The following is a 15,401-nucleotide window of genomic DNA, read 5'->3' on the forward strand; positions in this document are numbered from 1 at the left end:
AGCTTTGAAAATTTCTAAAAAATTAATTTTTCATTAAAAAAGTAATTCTAATTACTTTATTAGTTATTATTATTTTTTAACTTGATGAGAGAGAATTGGAAAGCAAGCTGCCAGGTCCAGGACTCGAACAGCAGTCGGCCATGTGGGAGCCCAGTGCCTTACGCATGATATCACTTACCGGCTCCAGTTTAGAAAATTTTAAGGGAAATCATGAGGACCTAAATTAGAATTGCTTTCTTCAGAAGGAATTTGCACCTACTCTTCTTGGGAGGCACTGGGGCTACCAAGTAGGGGCCACTGAAGTCCTCTCCCAGGGTCCTGCTATCATGCAGGATCTCAGGTTCGGGTTTCCTGTCCCGCAGTAGGACTACTCCAGGACTGGCAGTCTAGTTCCAGGGCTATCCTTAGCCTTTGTACCCATAGACATAAGGGCAATATCCTTTCTTTCTTTTTGTAGGGAAGCGATTGGTAGACCTTGGCAAACTTTCGTCATTTCTTGCAAGACTGGGAATGCTTTTCAAGAACTATGGCTGTCAGTTTACCCAGATTCTGGTTGTATTGTGGTCAAAGGGCCAAACCCACTGGTAGAAAGGAAAATCTTTACATAAGACATTTACTATGACCCTGAAAACAACTGGAAAAACAGAATTATCCATGATACCCAGGTCTCTGTGAAAAGGCCAGGCACGACGGGTTTACCGTGAGCATTTTGCATTCTCTACTGAAAGTTGTCCTTTTGGGTGAGATGAGATTCAAATCATCAGTTCTTAGTACCTACAGCCAAACTGAGCCCTGTTCGCTATGTTACCGTCACTGACAGACTCGGTCTTCGTCGCAGGAGTTAGGCACTGGGAGGAAACTAGAATACTGGAGGGTGTACCGGACAATAACAAGGTGTGACAGCTGTGACCCATGCTGTAACCTGTGGGCTAGGCTTCAGCCTCACTACAGAATTGCAGCTGTGGCCTGAAGACTGCTTCTGTCACCTTCCCCAAGAGAACAAAACAAATGTTTATTTTATGCTCCTGCAACTAGCTCATTTTCATTCCAGCTTGGAAGATATAACTCACTGTATTGCACAGAGACTCGAGAGATTTTCTGATGACCAGTATTGCTTTATTCATGACTCTTCTTTCCTCTATTTATTCAGCAAGTAAATTTAAGAAGCTCACCATTTTCTCTCTTTCTTTAGTTTTTTGCCATAGGGTGTGTGTGCTTGCCAGAGAGAAATAGAGAGTGAGAAATCACCCCCTGAGGGGGGACAGCCACCTCACAGTCTGTCTCCTCCATTCTCCTCTCGGGACTTTGGGTATTACTAAGACACCGGGTCCAGTGGTTGAACTGCAGTCAGCCATGTGAGAATCCAGCACCTTAGCCACCACACCCCCTGCTAGTACTACATCACCATTACTTGCTAAGCCAACAATCAAGTGGTAGCTACCCCCCCACAAAACATTTTTCCTTTCATAATTCTGACTTTTTTCTTGGACATCAGAAAAGTCATGACATATTTTTCTGGTTTTCCATGCAAAAATGTGTCATGAGTTTTCTGACAACCCAATATTTAAGATCCCGTTCCAAGGATTGCCCGGCACACCTTTAATTCTTTAATAACAATAATGATGGCTGATATTGATTATGTGTCAGGCTCAGTCCTAAGCTCAGGACATATATTTACTCATTTAATTCTCAAAACGGTCCTAAGATACAGGTGTTTTGATGATCCTTACCCTACAGATGAGGAAACAGAGGCTCAGCGAATCACACAACCCAAGTATCGCAGAGAGGGATGGAAGTGACGGCTACCTGGCTCCAGAATCTGAGCAGAATTCTCCAAAGCCAAGACCAGATCCAGAAACGTGCTGATCTGAGTCTAACAAAATGAAGTGGAGTACTTTACAAAAAAAAAAAAAACAGGTTAAAGAATACGTTTACACTTCTACAAACAGTATACCATCTTTCCAATTTTCAAAACTTTATTACCAACTCTCTCTGCAGTTCGCTTACTCTTATTAAGCTGATTTAAAAAAAAAAATTCCCAGACAGAGCAATTCACCAGCACCATCAAGTCGACTTCTAATCTATCATTTGTCACAGAGCAAGACACTTAAGATCAACTCAAGAAAACTACTTTAAGTGTCCACATCCATTTGTCACGCATTCCAGGGCCTCACAGCCCCCTTAATTGCCTCACTCCTAACCCAGTTTCTTTTTACAATCTGAAAACAAGAAATAACCCCAATGAAATAGCCCTTCACAATATGGTTGAAAAATAGATTAAAAATGGAGATATTCCAGGTCCTATTCTCAAACATTAAAAATATTTTATATTAGCACATAGAATATCCTTAGATATAATCTGTTCTTTTTTAAAAGAATTATTTATTTATTTCTTTTTAAAATTTGCTATAGGGTATATGTGCTCACCAGAGAAAGAAAAAGTGAGAAAGCAAGCCACCAGGTCTAGGACTCGAACCGCAGTCAACCACATGGGAGTCCAGCGCCCTAACCACCACGCCACCGTCCAGTCCCATAATCCATTATATTCTAATGAGCTTTTGCTTCCCCCTTATTGATAATGTCTTCAATTTCTTCTGAGACCTTTCCTTTATAGTCATTTGGTTTTATTGCTTTTAACTTCTTTTGATACTCCATTGGCAAACCATTTTCTTTTGCACCCATGCAAATAACCTAGAAATGGTTAAAACAAACAAAATATTGCTTTTAGTTAGAAACATAATTTAAAATATCACAGCTTTGCATGATCAAAGTATAAAACAGTAGCTTTCAGATGACTCTGAAGTATTAGGTTGTTGGAAAAGTCATGATATATTTTTCTTTGCAAAAATGCATCATAACTGGGACCCGCGGATGGTGTAATGGTTATGTCACTGGACTCCCTTGTACTCGACCACAGTTCAAGTCCCAGACCCAGCAGCTTAAAATTCACATCGGGTGTATGTGCTCGTACCCAAAATTCTGAGAGGAGAATGGAGAAGGGATTGCAGTGTGGCCATCACCCCCAGGGGGCTGAGGGGGGGAGTGATTTCTCGTTCTCTGTCTTTCTGTCTCTCTAGTGAGCACACGTGCCTTGTAGCAAAAATTTTTCTTAAAAAAAATCGTGACTTTCCCAATAACCCAATAAATAAATACAGTCACATTCATCTCACACTGAGCATGAATGCATAGGAAAACATATGAAGCCGCCCCAAGGAGCAGCAATTTACTAATCTGACTTAAAATATTTTATAATAAGATAAAAATAGATCTTATTGTACAGTTTGCATGATCTTTTAAGATAAAACATGATTCTTCAAAAAATTTTATGGTTTATAAAGGAAGCAGTTTTGATTTCAGTCTGAGTCTTTTTTTAAAAAAAGAATTATCTATTTAATTTTCTTTACCATCATTATTATTGTTACTTTAAAATGTATTACAGGGCACATGTGCTCACCAGAGAGAGAGAGAGAGAAAGTGAGAAAGCGAACTGCCAGGTCCAGGACTCAAACCACAGTCAGTCATGTGGAAGTCCAGCACCTTAACCACCACGTCACCTGCCGGCCCCCCAGTGTCTATTCGTGATCTGAATTAGACATTAGGGAATAATTTGCAACTGTGTTCAGTGGCACTTTCAAGATGCATATCAGGTTATTTTCTCTAGGCATCATAATAGAAAATTCCAGGTTAGGCCCAGGAGCTGGGATGTCCACTATGGGTGTCATGTCGATGGGGCCTGCCAAGGAGTACCAAAATTTGGATTTCTGAAAAGGGATGTTGGAGTCTCTAGCCCACATTCGTCTTATGCCTGTGGTTTCACCGATTTAAAAGCTGCTGACGTTTCTTTCTCTATTTAGGGATAGAAAACATTCTAGCAGTAGAAAATGCATTTTTCGGGACTAGCAGTTGGCACAATGGCTGTTGCTGGACTCCCATGTAGTTGACTGTGGTTAGAGTCCCGGATCCGGTGGCTTAAATTCACGCCAGGCATGTGTGCGTGCGTGCCCAAGATCCCGAGAGAATGGAGGAGAAGGGATTGCGGTGTGGCCATCCTCCCTGAGGGGTGATTTCTTGCTTTCTGTTTCTCTGTCTCTCTCTGTCTTTCTGGTGAGTGCATGGGCCCTATAGCAAAAACCTCTCAAAAAAAAAAAAAAAAAGGCATTTTTCCCCACAAAAGTGGTGCTTTGTATTCAAGAAATACTCTTTGGTGGAGGACAAAAATGACAAAAGCATGTGCATAGACTAACTCTATTAAAAATACACACGTACATGTTTCACATTATTTTCTATAACACTTTAAGAGAGAAAACAGATGTCCAGAATTTTAAAATTCTGGCTCATAGAAATTTCCTTTTTTTTTTGGTTATTGCCAGAGGCATGCATTCTCCAGAGAGAGAGAGAGAGAGAGAGAGCGCACCTCTTAATGGGGTGTGGTTACACCACAATCCCTTCTCTTCCATTTCTCCATCCTATCAGGCTTTGGGACATGCATACACATGTACCTTGCACCAGTGTCAGAATTTTGACCACGGTTAACCACACTGGTTTTGTTTTTTTCCCCCAGAGGTTTTTGTGACAGGGCACGGGCACTCGCCCAAGAGAGAAAGAGACAGTAAGAGAGAGAGTGAGAAATCACCCCTTGAGAGTGTGGCCATGCCACGGTCCCTTCTCCTCTGTCCTCGTCCTGCGTTACTGGGCCACGTACAGACACACCCGTGGTGTGATTTCAAACCACCAGGTCCAGGACTCAAACTGCAGTTGGCCATGTGGGAGTCCAGTGATGTAACCACTGCACCACCTGCTGGCCCCAAACCATGTGGGATCTTTAACTACCAGGCTATAGAGCCAGCTCAATTTCTAGAGAAATTTCTGTTTTTGAGAGATTTTTGCTATAGAGTACGTGCCTCACTGAAGAGAGACAGAGAGACAGAAAGTGAGAAATCATCCCCCAGAGGAGATGGCCATGCCACAATCCCTTCTCCTCCATTCTCCTCTAGGGATTTCGGGCACACACATACATGCCCCCAGTGTGAGGTTTAAGCCGCTGGGTCTGGAATGCAAACTGTGGCCAACTACGTGTGAATCTAGCAATGTAACCATTACGCCATATGTTGGTCCCTCTCACAGACATTTCTAAAAGCTTAATTTTATTGTATGTATTTTAGAGAGATTTCTGCTATAAGGCATGTGCACTCACCAGAGAGACAGAGACAGAGAGACAGAAAGTGAAATAGCACTCGATGGGCACACCACAATCCTTTCTCCTCTATTCTCCTCTCTGGATTTTGGGTGGGCACACACACATGCACCTGGTGTGAGTTTTAAGCCACCGGGTCTGGGACTTGCAATGTGGTCAACTACATGCGAGTCCAGCAACATAACCATTATGCCATCTGCTGATCCCAGCTTTTATTTTTTTTAAATAAACAAAATCTTTTTTGTTTTAAAAACATGATTCTCTCATTACATATAAATATGAACAATATTTTTGCATTTCCACTTTAGGTAAATAACTATCGTTTCTGTATTTAAAAACATTTGATTAAAATGAATTGTTCGCATGGAATTTAAAACACACCAAGTCTTCTAATTTGCTAGAGGGCCCGTGTGCTTGATGGAGAGCAACAAAGGAGAGAGACAAAGAGGGAAAGTGAGAAAGCATCCCTCGTAGGGGATGGTCATGCCACCATCCCTTCCCCTCCATTTCTCCTTTCAGGAATTTGGACATGCATGCCCACATGCCCAGTGTGTTTTTCAAGCTGCTGGGTCTGGGACTTGAACCATGAGTTTGGCTGGCCACCGGCTGGCCCACAAAAATCTTTTAAAGAGAACAAAATATTCTTTAGGTTATCTTGGTGGAAATTAAGAGAGACTCGGCCAAAGTCTTTGTAATTAGCTTACCTGTTTATACTGTGGTGATGGGGGTGCACTCTCATAATCTGTCATCTGATAACTGCGACAGGTTATTTCTCTCCCTTCTTGAGTCGAAACTTTAACTTCTATTACGACATACGTTCCACTTTTAACTCCTTCTTGCCTGAAACCAGAACAGTCACGTTTTAGCCCCATGTAGCCAATTTGATTTACGGGGTAAGGTCTTTCAGTCTATTGCTCTGTAGCATCAAATATGTAACTACATATGGACGTACTTGCTCCCTAGGTAGACAATAAATACTACCGGGGCGTTGGGTAAGTCATGATGCATTTTTGCACAGAAAAACATAGAAAACTACATCACGGCTTTCCCGATGACCTAACACCACATGAAAAGTAAGTTTAGCATTTCGATCAAAAACTCGGAGACTTAGTATTACCCTGGTATACTTCTAAACTCGAGCTCGATTTGATATATGCTCTATCTAGTTTAGTTCTAGATCTATTTATCCTGTCTAAAAACCCACTCAGGTGTAGTGATTGCCATCTTTATATCCCTCAAACACTGTACTTTAGGCTACAAATAATGACTATGTATTCCGACAGCAAGAGAATATCTACCCAGAAGGTCGAATATCATGCACGTCGGATCATCTGCGCTCAGCGTTTGCTCTTTTCTGCCAGTTTTCTTTGTATTACATGCTCTGTCATACAGCTCTGAGAGTTCATTATAAAAGGCAACAAAACATTTCTAATTCGTTGTGAAATGCTTTTATCAAGTATTACTTATTGCTTCAACTGCCATGTTAAAGAATTTTTTTTTTTTTGAGTTGCCAGAGACAGACAGAGATAGAGAGAGGGAAAAAGAACCTCTCAATGGGATACGGTCACACCACAAGCCTTTCTCCTCCATTTCTCTATCCTGTTGGGATTCTAGGCAGCTAGGCACATAGATCTGCTGTATTTTTCAAACTTCTTGGGCCAGCATTTGAACCATGGTCAGCATGTGGGATCCAGGTCCTTTAACCCCTTGGGGGGCAACCAAGGAACTGTTTTGTGTGTGTGTGTGTGAGAGAGAGAGAGAGAGAAATTTTTGCTATAGGGCATGTGCACTTGCTAGAGAGAAAGAGAGACAGACAGAGAGAAAGCAAGAAATCACCCCCTGGGGGGATGGCCATGCCGCAATTCTTTCTCCTCCATTCTCCTCTTGGGATTTTGGGCACGCACACACACGCGCCCAGTGTGAGTTTAAAGCTGCCAGGTCCAGAACTCGAACCACGGTTGATTATGTGGGAGTCCAGCAATGTAACCATTATGCTATCTGCTGGTCCCAAGGAACTGTTTTTTAAAAAGTGAATCAGATTGCTTTCGAAATCGATAAAAATATGTAACCATTACAAAAATCTTTATGCCTCTTCACAATATGAAAAACTAGGAGAAATGTTCAGAAAAGACAAACAAGTAGAGTGAAAAGTAAGGGTTTCCATCTTTACATAAGAGATTTTAAATATCCCCCACCAAATCTCAGTTAGAAAGTGTGACCTTTGTAGACTTCAGCAAACTCGTGTTATTATACCTTTTATGCTGACTCTATAAAGTATAAAGAATATGTCTGTAGTACGTGGTTTTGAAGAAGTAACACAAACATACATCTTTGCATATAATCTACTTTCTGAATTATGTTTTAATTTATAATTAGAAGCCACCTACTCATCCAGAGAACTTAAATTGCTTTTGTTCATTTTCCATACTATTCCCCACACTTCATCGCCAGGACTTTGAAAAATGGTGGCTATACCTCCATGCCAAGTTTGACTTGTTTTGCCTTGGAAATTGCCAAAGTCAAGCTTATAATCCTACAAAGGAAACCAAAGTGATATGATCAATATCCCCTTGAACCCGAATTTCCCTCCTAAAAACAAAAAGGATTTACCTTGAACTCCATGCAATTAAAACATTCAATAAACTCAGAGTTCCTTCTACACGTAAGGAGCTGTGGAAAACACAAAGATAGACAAGGACCCACATCTCAAGGACTATATTTTTTCCCCATAATTCTTTTTAAAATGAAACATATATTACATATATGTACAGCCATCTTAATATAAACAAAAGATTTAAAGAAAAATAATCCCGTAACCCCAATGCCTGAAACACTATTTTCATTTTTGCTGCGCGTTCCTAGTTATAAAATTTGTTTGCAAATTACTTCGCAGCCAATACGGGGAACTTTAAAAAGTTCAGAGAAAATGGAATTAAAGTATAGGTTTATTTTGGTGTGGAAAAAAATATTGGAATCCATGCATAATTTTTTCATAACATGCATTTCTCATTTTTTAAGAAGACTTTTACCATAGGGCATGTGTGTTTGCTGTAGAGATAGGCAGAAACAGAGAGGCAGAAAGTAAGAAATCACTCCCCCTCACCGGGGTGGGGGATGGCCACACTGCAATCCCTTCTCCTCCATTCTCCTCTCAGGATTTTGGGTATGCATGCACATGAGCCCTGTGTGTTTTTCAAAGTGATGGGTCTGAGACTCAAACTGTAGTTGACCATGTAGAACCAACTGCCTCAACCGCCAAGCCACCTGCTGGTCCTCCATGAACTTTTAGAAGACCCTTCACACATTTTCACTTAGAGACACGCTGGATGATGGCTACATGAAGGTTATAACATTCTCTCTACTTTTACATCTGTCGGGTATCCATACCAGCATTTACCACTGTGTTTGCCCTAAGGGAGCTGGCACCTAAGAGTGATTTGTATACACATGAACACTAGTATTCAGGAATTGTACTCTTCTACCTAGGATAATCCTAAGAGCAGCTAACATGGGAAAGTTATTGGGTGGTATACATTGTGCTACTATTAGCATTCTATGGATATTTCTTTTATCCTGCCATTGACTTTTTATACCCATTTTACAGCAAGAAAAACTGTGGCTTAGAAAGATTAAGCAACTTGCCTAAGATAGCATAGCTAATGAACAAGGGAGTCAGGTGACTAGTTTAGCTTCCTTCCTCACAGAGGTGGGCGATCAGGGAGTAAAAGTCCTGAGGATGATGAAAAGTCCTTACTGAGCTTGTTTGGCCTAGAAAGCTTTCTTTCCATCCTTCTGGAGTTTAGTTTCCTAATAGTAAACACATGAAGAGTTTAGACTAGATAACTCTAAGATCCCAGACAGTTTAGGAAGTAGGCTGGTCTGAGGGACTAACACCTTCGATCGGCATACTGGACCACGAGGCTCTGGCAGAACATCAGCAGATCTGATCAAAGTCACAACCCACACTAGGGTCTAGTTGTCCATCAACCCAATAGACAATTTCATTCTTTGTCTCGCTCCGCTTTTCAGTTGCTTCTGATAGAAAATAACCACCCTCTCCGGATCTGCTTTGATCTCAATTTCCTTGCCAAGTTCTAGTCCACTCCCTGATCTTTAAATGTCAGTTTCTCAGAGTTCAGTCTAAGCTCTTTTTCTACTCATTCGATGATTTGCCAAAAATAATCCCATCCCTCCAATGGCTTTGAGTACCCTCTAATACGTTAAACCTCGCACAGATTTCTCAAGTTTCAAAAAGTGCTTATCAGAGGGCCAAGCACACAGTAAGTATCGAGTCATTGGTCAGTAGTATTAGGGTGTCGGGAAAGTCATGACAGATTTTTTCTGTTTTGCTATGCAAAAATGCGTCATGACTTTGTGACTACCTAATATATATATTTTTTCTGTTCACTTGGTTGTCTAGCATTTCAAACTCAATGTGTTCAAACTGAACTTAGGGTTTTTCTCTCCCAAATCAGATTCTTTTCTTCTCTGTGAACATTGCCATCATCTGCCTGGTTGTGTCAAAAACTTGAGTTACTGAAACCAGCAGTTAGCGTAATGGCTATGTCGCTGGACTCTCATGTAGTTGACTGCAGTTCAAGTCCTGGACCCAGTGGCTTAAACTCACGCCGGGCGCGTGTGCATGCATGCCCAAGATCCCGAGAGGAGAATGAAGGAGAAGGGATTGTGGCGTGGCCATTCCCCTGGGGGGTGATTTCTCGCTTTCTGTCTCTCTCTGTCTCTGTCTTTCTGGCGAGCACACGTGCCCTGTAGCAAAAAACCTCTCAAAAAAAAAAAAAACTTGAGTTATTCTTGGTGTAATATCTCATCCCTTCATGCTCAATCAGAAAGTTTTACCCACGTTACAGCTTAAATATCTCTCAAGCCTATCTACCCTTCACTGCAGCCTCCCCGGTTCAAGGTGTTATGCATTTTACTGGGCATAAACTGCCAGAAAAATTGCCTGAGTTATCTACATCTACTCTTGTCCTCCTTCAAATCCATTTGCCATAGCAACCGGAATGAACTTTCAAAGATATAAACCTGCATTTTCATGTGTTTCAGTTCTGCAATGGATCTTCTTACTGCTCTTGAGATAAAGCCCAAAGCCTTATTTGTCCTCTGCACTTCTGTTAAGGTGTGGCCCTTCCCAATCTCCAGACTTCATGCCATGTTCCCCTTACTACACTCCAGCCGCACGGGCTGGAACATCCAGTTTCCTCTTTACTCGGGTCCTTTGCACACACGGTTCCTGCTGTTTTGTTTGCTCTCTATCTCCCCAGTTATTCAGGCCTTGGCTTAAAAGTCACATTTTCAGGTCCCCTGGTCATACCTGTACATGCCTTTGCACCTGCCTGTCTCCTTTTAAAGACTGATCAGACCTGTAAATAAATAATAAATGCGTTTGATTTCTTCCCCGGGCTCTGACTACAGCATCTGAACTCCTGTTCCACATATGGGAAATTCCCTACCATATGACTTCGGAGGTAGAGAGTATCAGAGACTGTTGTCCATTTTTGAAGGTTGAGTGGCCAGAAGTTGGTTTTCTCAGTTTTGCTGACAGTCAGGGCATGGTCCACATGGACTGGAGTTAGCCAATAAAGATATCCGCTAGAAGCTAGTGCCCAAGGATGGCAGGGGCTCCACCCTGGGTGGCGACTGACACGACTGGGTTTCAGGGACCGCAGGGAGGTAGTGCACCAGCAGCAAGGTCCAGTGCAGGGTGACGATGGCGGTGCACGGCACCACGTCCATGTTAACCGTGTGGGGCAGTGGGGCAGCAGCGGCGCCCTGGGCTGGTTCTGTCCTGTGATGTCGGCTATACTGTGGTCGCGGTGCCTCTCTTTATGTCTGCCTGTTTTGTTAGCTTTGTACGTCTGCCTTCCTGGTCATTCTATGTGCTCCCCAATAGCCTTTCAACCCATTCTTTGATTTGTTTGTTTTTGCTTTAATCAGCCAGTTTCTGCAGCTTGCAAGGCTAGCACAGATCACGTCTGCTCAGTCTGACGCTGTCAAAGGTTTTTTCTCTCCTATAGGCCAGGAGATCCTCACAGCAGACCTTGACTCAGTCGTCCCTGTACCCCAGTGTTCAGGGCTAAAGGATCCATGCTGAGTGAGTGTACTGAAGATCAATAATTCATCCAGGTTGGTTATGGTCATCCGCCACTTGACCTAGCTGAGCACGGCTGTCACTACGAGTAACATCTGGTCCCAGCTTTCAGGACTTCTCAGATGAGGGGCAAAAGCCAAGTGAATAGATTTTTGCATAGTCCTGTAACGAAGGTAATGTACAGAACAGAAAGCAAAGGAATTCCCTGACTTGGGGCAGAGACGGCTGGATGGGTGCCATAAGGGTGCCCCTAAGTTAAGGGACAAGAGAGGCATCACCTGGTGTAAATTTGTAAGAACTTTCCTCATCAACAGGTGCTACTGGGTGTCCCTGAAATATAGCTGCTACTAGAAAGGCAGAATAAATGTTAATTTTCTTTTTTTAAGAGATTTTTGCTATAGGACGTGTGCACTCACTAAAGAGATAGAAAGTGAGAAATCACTCCCTAGGGAGGATGGCCACACCATAGTCCCTTCTCCTCCATTCTCCTCTTGGGATTTTGGGGATGCAGGCACACATGCCTGGTATGAGTTTTAAGCTGCTGGGTTTGGGACTGGAACCATGCGGGAGTCCAGCAATGTAACTATTATATCATCTGCTGATCCCGATGTTAATTTCCTTAAATGATCACTTTCCAGATTAAAGAGCTGGTGTGATAATCACCAATAGGTGACAAATGATGCTTTTATTTCATTTTATTTTTGAGAGAGAGAATTTTGCTATACAGCTTGTGCGCTAGTGGGAGAGACAAAGAGTCACAGAGACAGAGAGCGAGAAACTACTCCCCAGAGGGAATGGCCATGCCACCTCCCTTCGCCTCCATTCTCCTCTTGAGATTTTGGGCATGCATGCACAGGACCCAGGCACCAGTTTCAAGCCTCAGGATCCAGGACTCCAACAAAGGTTGAGCACATGGAAGTCCAGCACCTTAACCTCGCCACTGGCAGGCAGCCAAACAAGTTTAAAAAAAAAAAATGTTTCAGGACCAGCAGTTGGTGTAATGGCTATGTCGCTGGACTCCCATGTAGTCAACCGTGGTTCCAGTCCTGGACCCAGTGGCTTAAAGTCACGCTGGGCACGTGTGCATGCGTGCCCAAGATCTCAAGAGGATGGAGGAGTAGGGATTGCTGCATGGCTATCCTCCCTGCGGGGGTGATTCCTCGCTTTCTGTCTCTGTCTGTGTGTCTTTCTGGCGAGCGCATGCGCCCTATAACAAAAACCTACGCCGGCCCCTTAAAACAAAACCCTCTAAAAAAAAAAAAAAAGTTTGGCGGCTAGTCGTGATGGCAGTACATAGGAGCCACAGGGGATGCCTGCGATGGAAACGGAGGCACCTGAACAGGGGTAGCCCCCGTGACTCTGGCTGGAAGCTGGGAGGGAGGGGGGTGCAGTACCAGGTGGGGCGACCCTGTAAGATGTGGGAGCTTTGAGGGCAGCCGGAGGGGACAGAGTTGCCTGAAGAGCGCAGCTCAGAAGGAAGCAAGCAGAGCGCCGTGAGAGCAGTGAAGAGGCGATGCCTTGCCCAGGAGCCAGGTGGGCGCGAAAACTGTGTCCTAGCCAGGAAGACTTACAGTCCTGGCTCACTCCGCCTACGCGCACCCCTTCGGGGCAAACCCGCACGGTGGCGCAGGGCCAGCAAGGGGCACTGACCTGCAGGCGGGCCACGCAGCAGAACGCGGCCGAAGGGTTTCGGAGGTGGATCCTCTCCGTCAGCAGGTTGCTGCCATAAGCGAAGTACAGAAAGCTCTCCTCTTGGCCCGGGCCGTCCTTGCAGCCCGATGTCGCCATGTCCCACAGAGCCTGTACCACCCGGAGGTCGAGAGCTAGGGGATCAGGAGCAGAAAGCGAGCTCAGCGAAGCAGAGCGGCTGGCGACCCCGGCCCACTGACCGCCGCGCCGCCGCCTCCTGGTTAGGGAGCACGCGGGAAGCGTGGGCCCGCGAGCCGCAACGAGCACTCTTCTGATTGGCTGGCGGCCGCCTCGACAGGAGTCGCCCCCTCTGATTGGCCAAGCCTCACCGCCTCCTTTCCGCCCTCTGCGGAGACTCGGAAATACTCTGTCCTGAGGCGACCCGGGGCTGGCTCCTCATTGGACACGCTCCTCTGTTGTGCCGTCATGCCCCGCCCCCTTATTTAACACTCGATCTGATTGGCGGCTGGAAAGCGCCAAGGGGGCCCGATTCGATCGGGTGGGCTCGGTCTGAGACGTGGCTGGTTTCTCACCTGCCTCTGCGTGGGAGTTCCCCGGATGTTCTTGGCCTTTAGGGAGCGCTGGTCAAACCCGAGAGGAACCAGCTGCCTTCCCTCTCTGCGCAGTCCCCCTGACCTTCCCCAGCGCCCCCCTCTGAGGAGTCGCCCCACACGACGGTTTCCGCACGCCCTTCCCCATCACCTGGGAGTCCTTCCCCTGGTTAGATCCCCACGCTGCCATCCACTAGCTAGGTGCCATTGGGCACCTCTGGACTCCGTTTTAAATTAGGGCTTATAATTTATGATCACAAGGTAATTTTTTTTTTTGAGAGGTTTTTGCTGTAGGGCACGTGCGCTCACCAGAGACAGAGAGACAGAAAGGGAGAAATCACGCCCCCCCCTCCCCCGTGAGGATGGCGGTGCCGCAATCCCTTCTCCATTCTCCTCTCACCCGCACCCGGCGTTCATGCCCAAGGTTCAGCGCTCCTTGGAGTGGCTGATGCCAGGTCAGGGACTGGGAATGAATAACATCTTTGCAACATCTTCTGCCACAAAGCAGGAAGCATTTCCTCTAAAATGGAAGTCTTTTCAAAAGGACAGGGGAGCCAGCTTAGACTACCCCTGGCCAGGTTAGAACAATTTGAGCGTCAAAAATCTCAATGACTACAAATTACAAGATGAAGGGAACCAGCAGTTAGCGTAATGGCTATGTCACTGGACTCCCACGTAGTGGACCACGGTTCGCGTCCCGGAGCCGGTGGTTTAAAACTCACGCTGGGCGCGTGTGCATGCGTGCCCAAGATCCTGAGAGGAGAATGGAGGAGAAGGGATTGCAGCGTGACCATCCCCCCTGGGGGGTGATTTCTGGCTTTCTGTCTCTATGTCTCTCTGTCTGGCGAGCGCACGCGCCCTATAGCGTAAAAACCTCTCCAAAAAAACACACAAATTACAAGATGAACAAAAACATTAAACATGTAAAAGTCATTCTTTTAATGTTTTAATTTAAATTTATTTATATTAATTCACTGTACATCATTACAACATACAAAATGAGATTTTCCATCCAGAGTACACTGTATATTGGCTCAATCAAGCACATCAACATGCATGTTAGCATCAGCAAATAATTTTCCATTTCTTGTTTCCTGTATGTTTTGCTTTTTTTCCCCATCCTTGATTCCCTATCTCTTACCCTCTGCCATCTCCCCCTCTCCTCCCACACTGTCTCTGGTATCTATGTTTGCTTTCTATATTTTCCCCCCCACATTTTATTGAGTCACTAAAGATCTTAATTAATCTAAATATTTTCATAGCAAGCACAGCTGACATATACATTTCCATGAACACAAGTACAACTTTAGGCATAAGCCTCAGTGAGTAGAATGAACATCCCATAAAGTAGCACCTAGCTGGGGCTATATGTCTTACTTCAGTCATCCAATAGGTATTTTTAATGCATTTTTTTTTTAATTTAAGAAATACAGTTTTAGGTTTTTTTTCCCCTGAAACTTTTTTTTTTTAAAACTTAATTTATATTCATTCCATAAGTATCATCGCAGCATACAAAATGTGATTTCCCATCCAGAATATACTGCAGTGGCTTAATCATACATTTTATTAACAAAAATTTTCCATTTCTAGTTTCTAGTATTTTTTTATCCCTATTTCTGACCCCCTGTCCTTTCCCACCCTCTTCTCACACTATCTCTGGTGTCTACAGTTGTCTTCCATTCCTTTCCCTCCCACATTGTATTGATCACACAATTTCTTAAATAATCTAACTACTTCAATAGCAAGTTCACTTGGTACTATTAAGAAAACCAGTTTTAACTTAAATCAAAGAAATGCAAAGGAACTTTGCTTAAAATTTAAAGCCAGGAAACAGGTTAGGATTCTGTTCAAATGGTAG

At 44.0% G+C, this 15,401-nt stretch overlaps 1 protein-coding gene across 4 annotated transcripts; it reads right to left on the reverse strand.

The window, feature by feature from the left end:
• Positions 1-1,958: 1,958 nt before the first annotated feature.
• Positions 1,959-13,240, reverse strand: GGCT (gamma-glutamylcyclotransferase). 4 transcript variants are annotated; one of them, XM_014586933.2, is made up of 5 exons: positions 12,954-13,240; positions 7,805-7,864; positions 7,582-7,727; positions 5,899-6,034; positions 1,959-2,691 (listed from the first exon to the last, which is right to left on the reverse strand). In XM_014586933.2, the coding sequence occupies exons 1-5, from the start codon at positions 13,089-13,091 to the stop codon at positions 2,548-2,550; spliced, it is 624 nt and encodes a 207-aa protein (XP_014442419.1). In that variant the 5' UTR covers positions 13,092-13,240; the 3' UTR covers positions 1,959-2,547. The 4 variants fall into 4 exon arrangements, with proteins under 4 accessions (XP_014442419.1, XP_006146289.1, XP_006146291.1 ...); XM_006146227.3 differs by lacking the exon at positions 7,805-7,864; XM_014586934.2 differs by lacking the exon at positions 1,959-2,691 and having other exon boundaries at positions 5,898-6,034; positions 7,670-7,727.
• Positions 13,241-15,401: the final 2,161 nt, after the last annotated feature.

Source organism: Tupaia chinensis, unplaced genomic scaffold, assembly GCF_000334495.1.
Source record: "Tupaia chinensis unplaced genomic scaffold, TupChi_1.0 Scaffold000170_1, whole genome shotgun sequence".
Taxonomy (NCBI): domain Eukaryota; kingdom Metazoa; phylum Chordata; class Mammalia; order Scandentia; family Tupaiidae; genus Tupaia; species Tupaia belangeri.

What these genes read in the sequence shown, in the direction of transcription:
- GGCT (XM_014586933.2), bottom strand. Translation starts at nt 13,091, where the DNA reads ATGGCGACATCGGGCTGCAAGGACGGCCCGGGCCAAGAGGAGAGCTTT. An exon ending in GCTGCGTGGCCCGCCTGCAG is followed by an intron (nt 7,865 to 12,953) that starts GTCAGTGCCCCT and finishes TGTTTTCCACAG; the next exon opens with CTCCTTACGTGTAGAAGGAA. An exon ending in CATCACCACAGTATAAACAG is followed by an intron (nt 2,692 to 5,898) that starts GTAAGCTAATTA and finishes AACCATTTCTAG; the next exon opens with GTTATTTGCATGGGTGCAAA.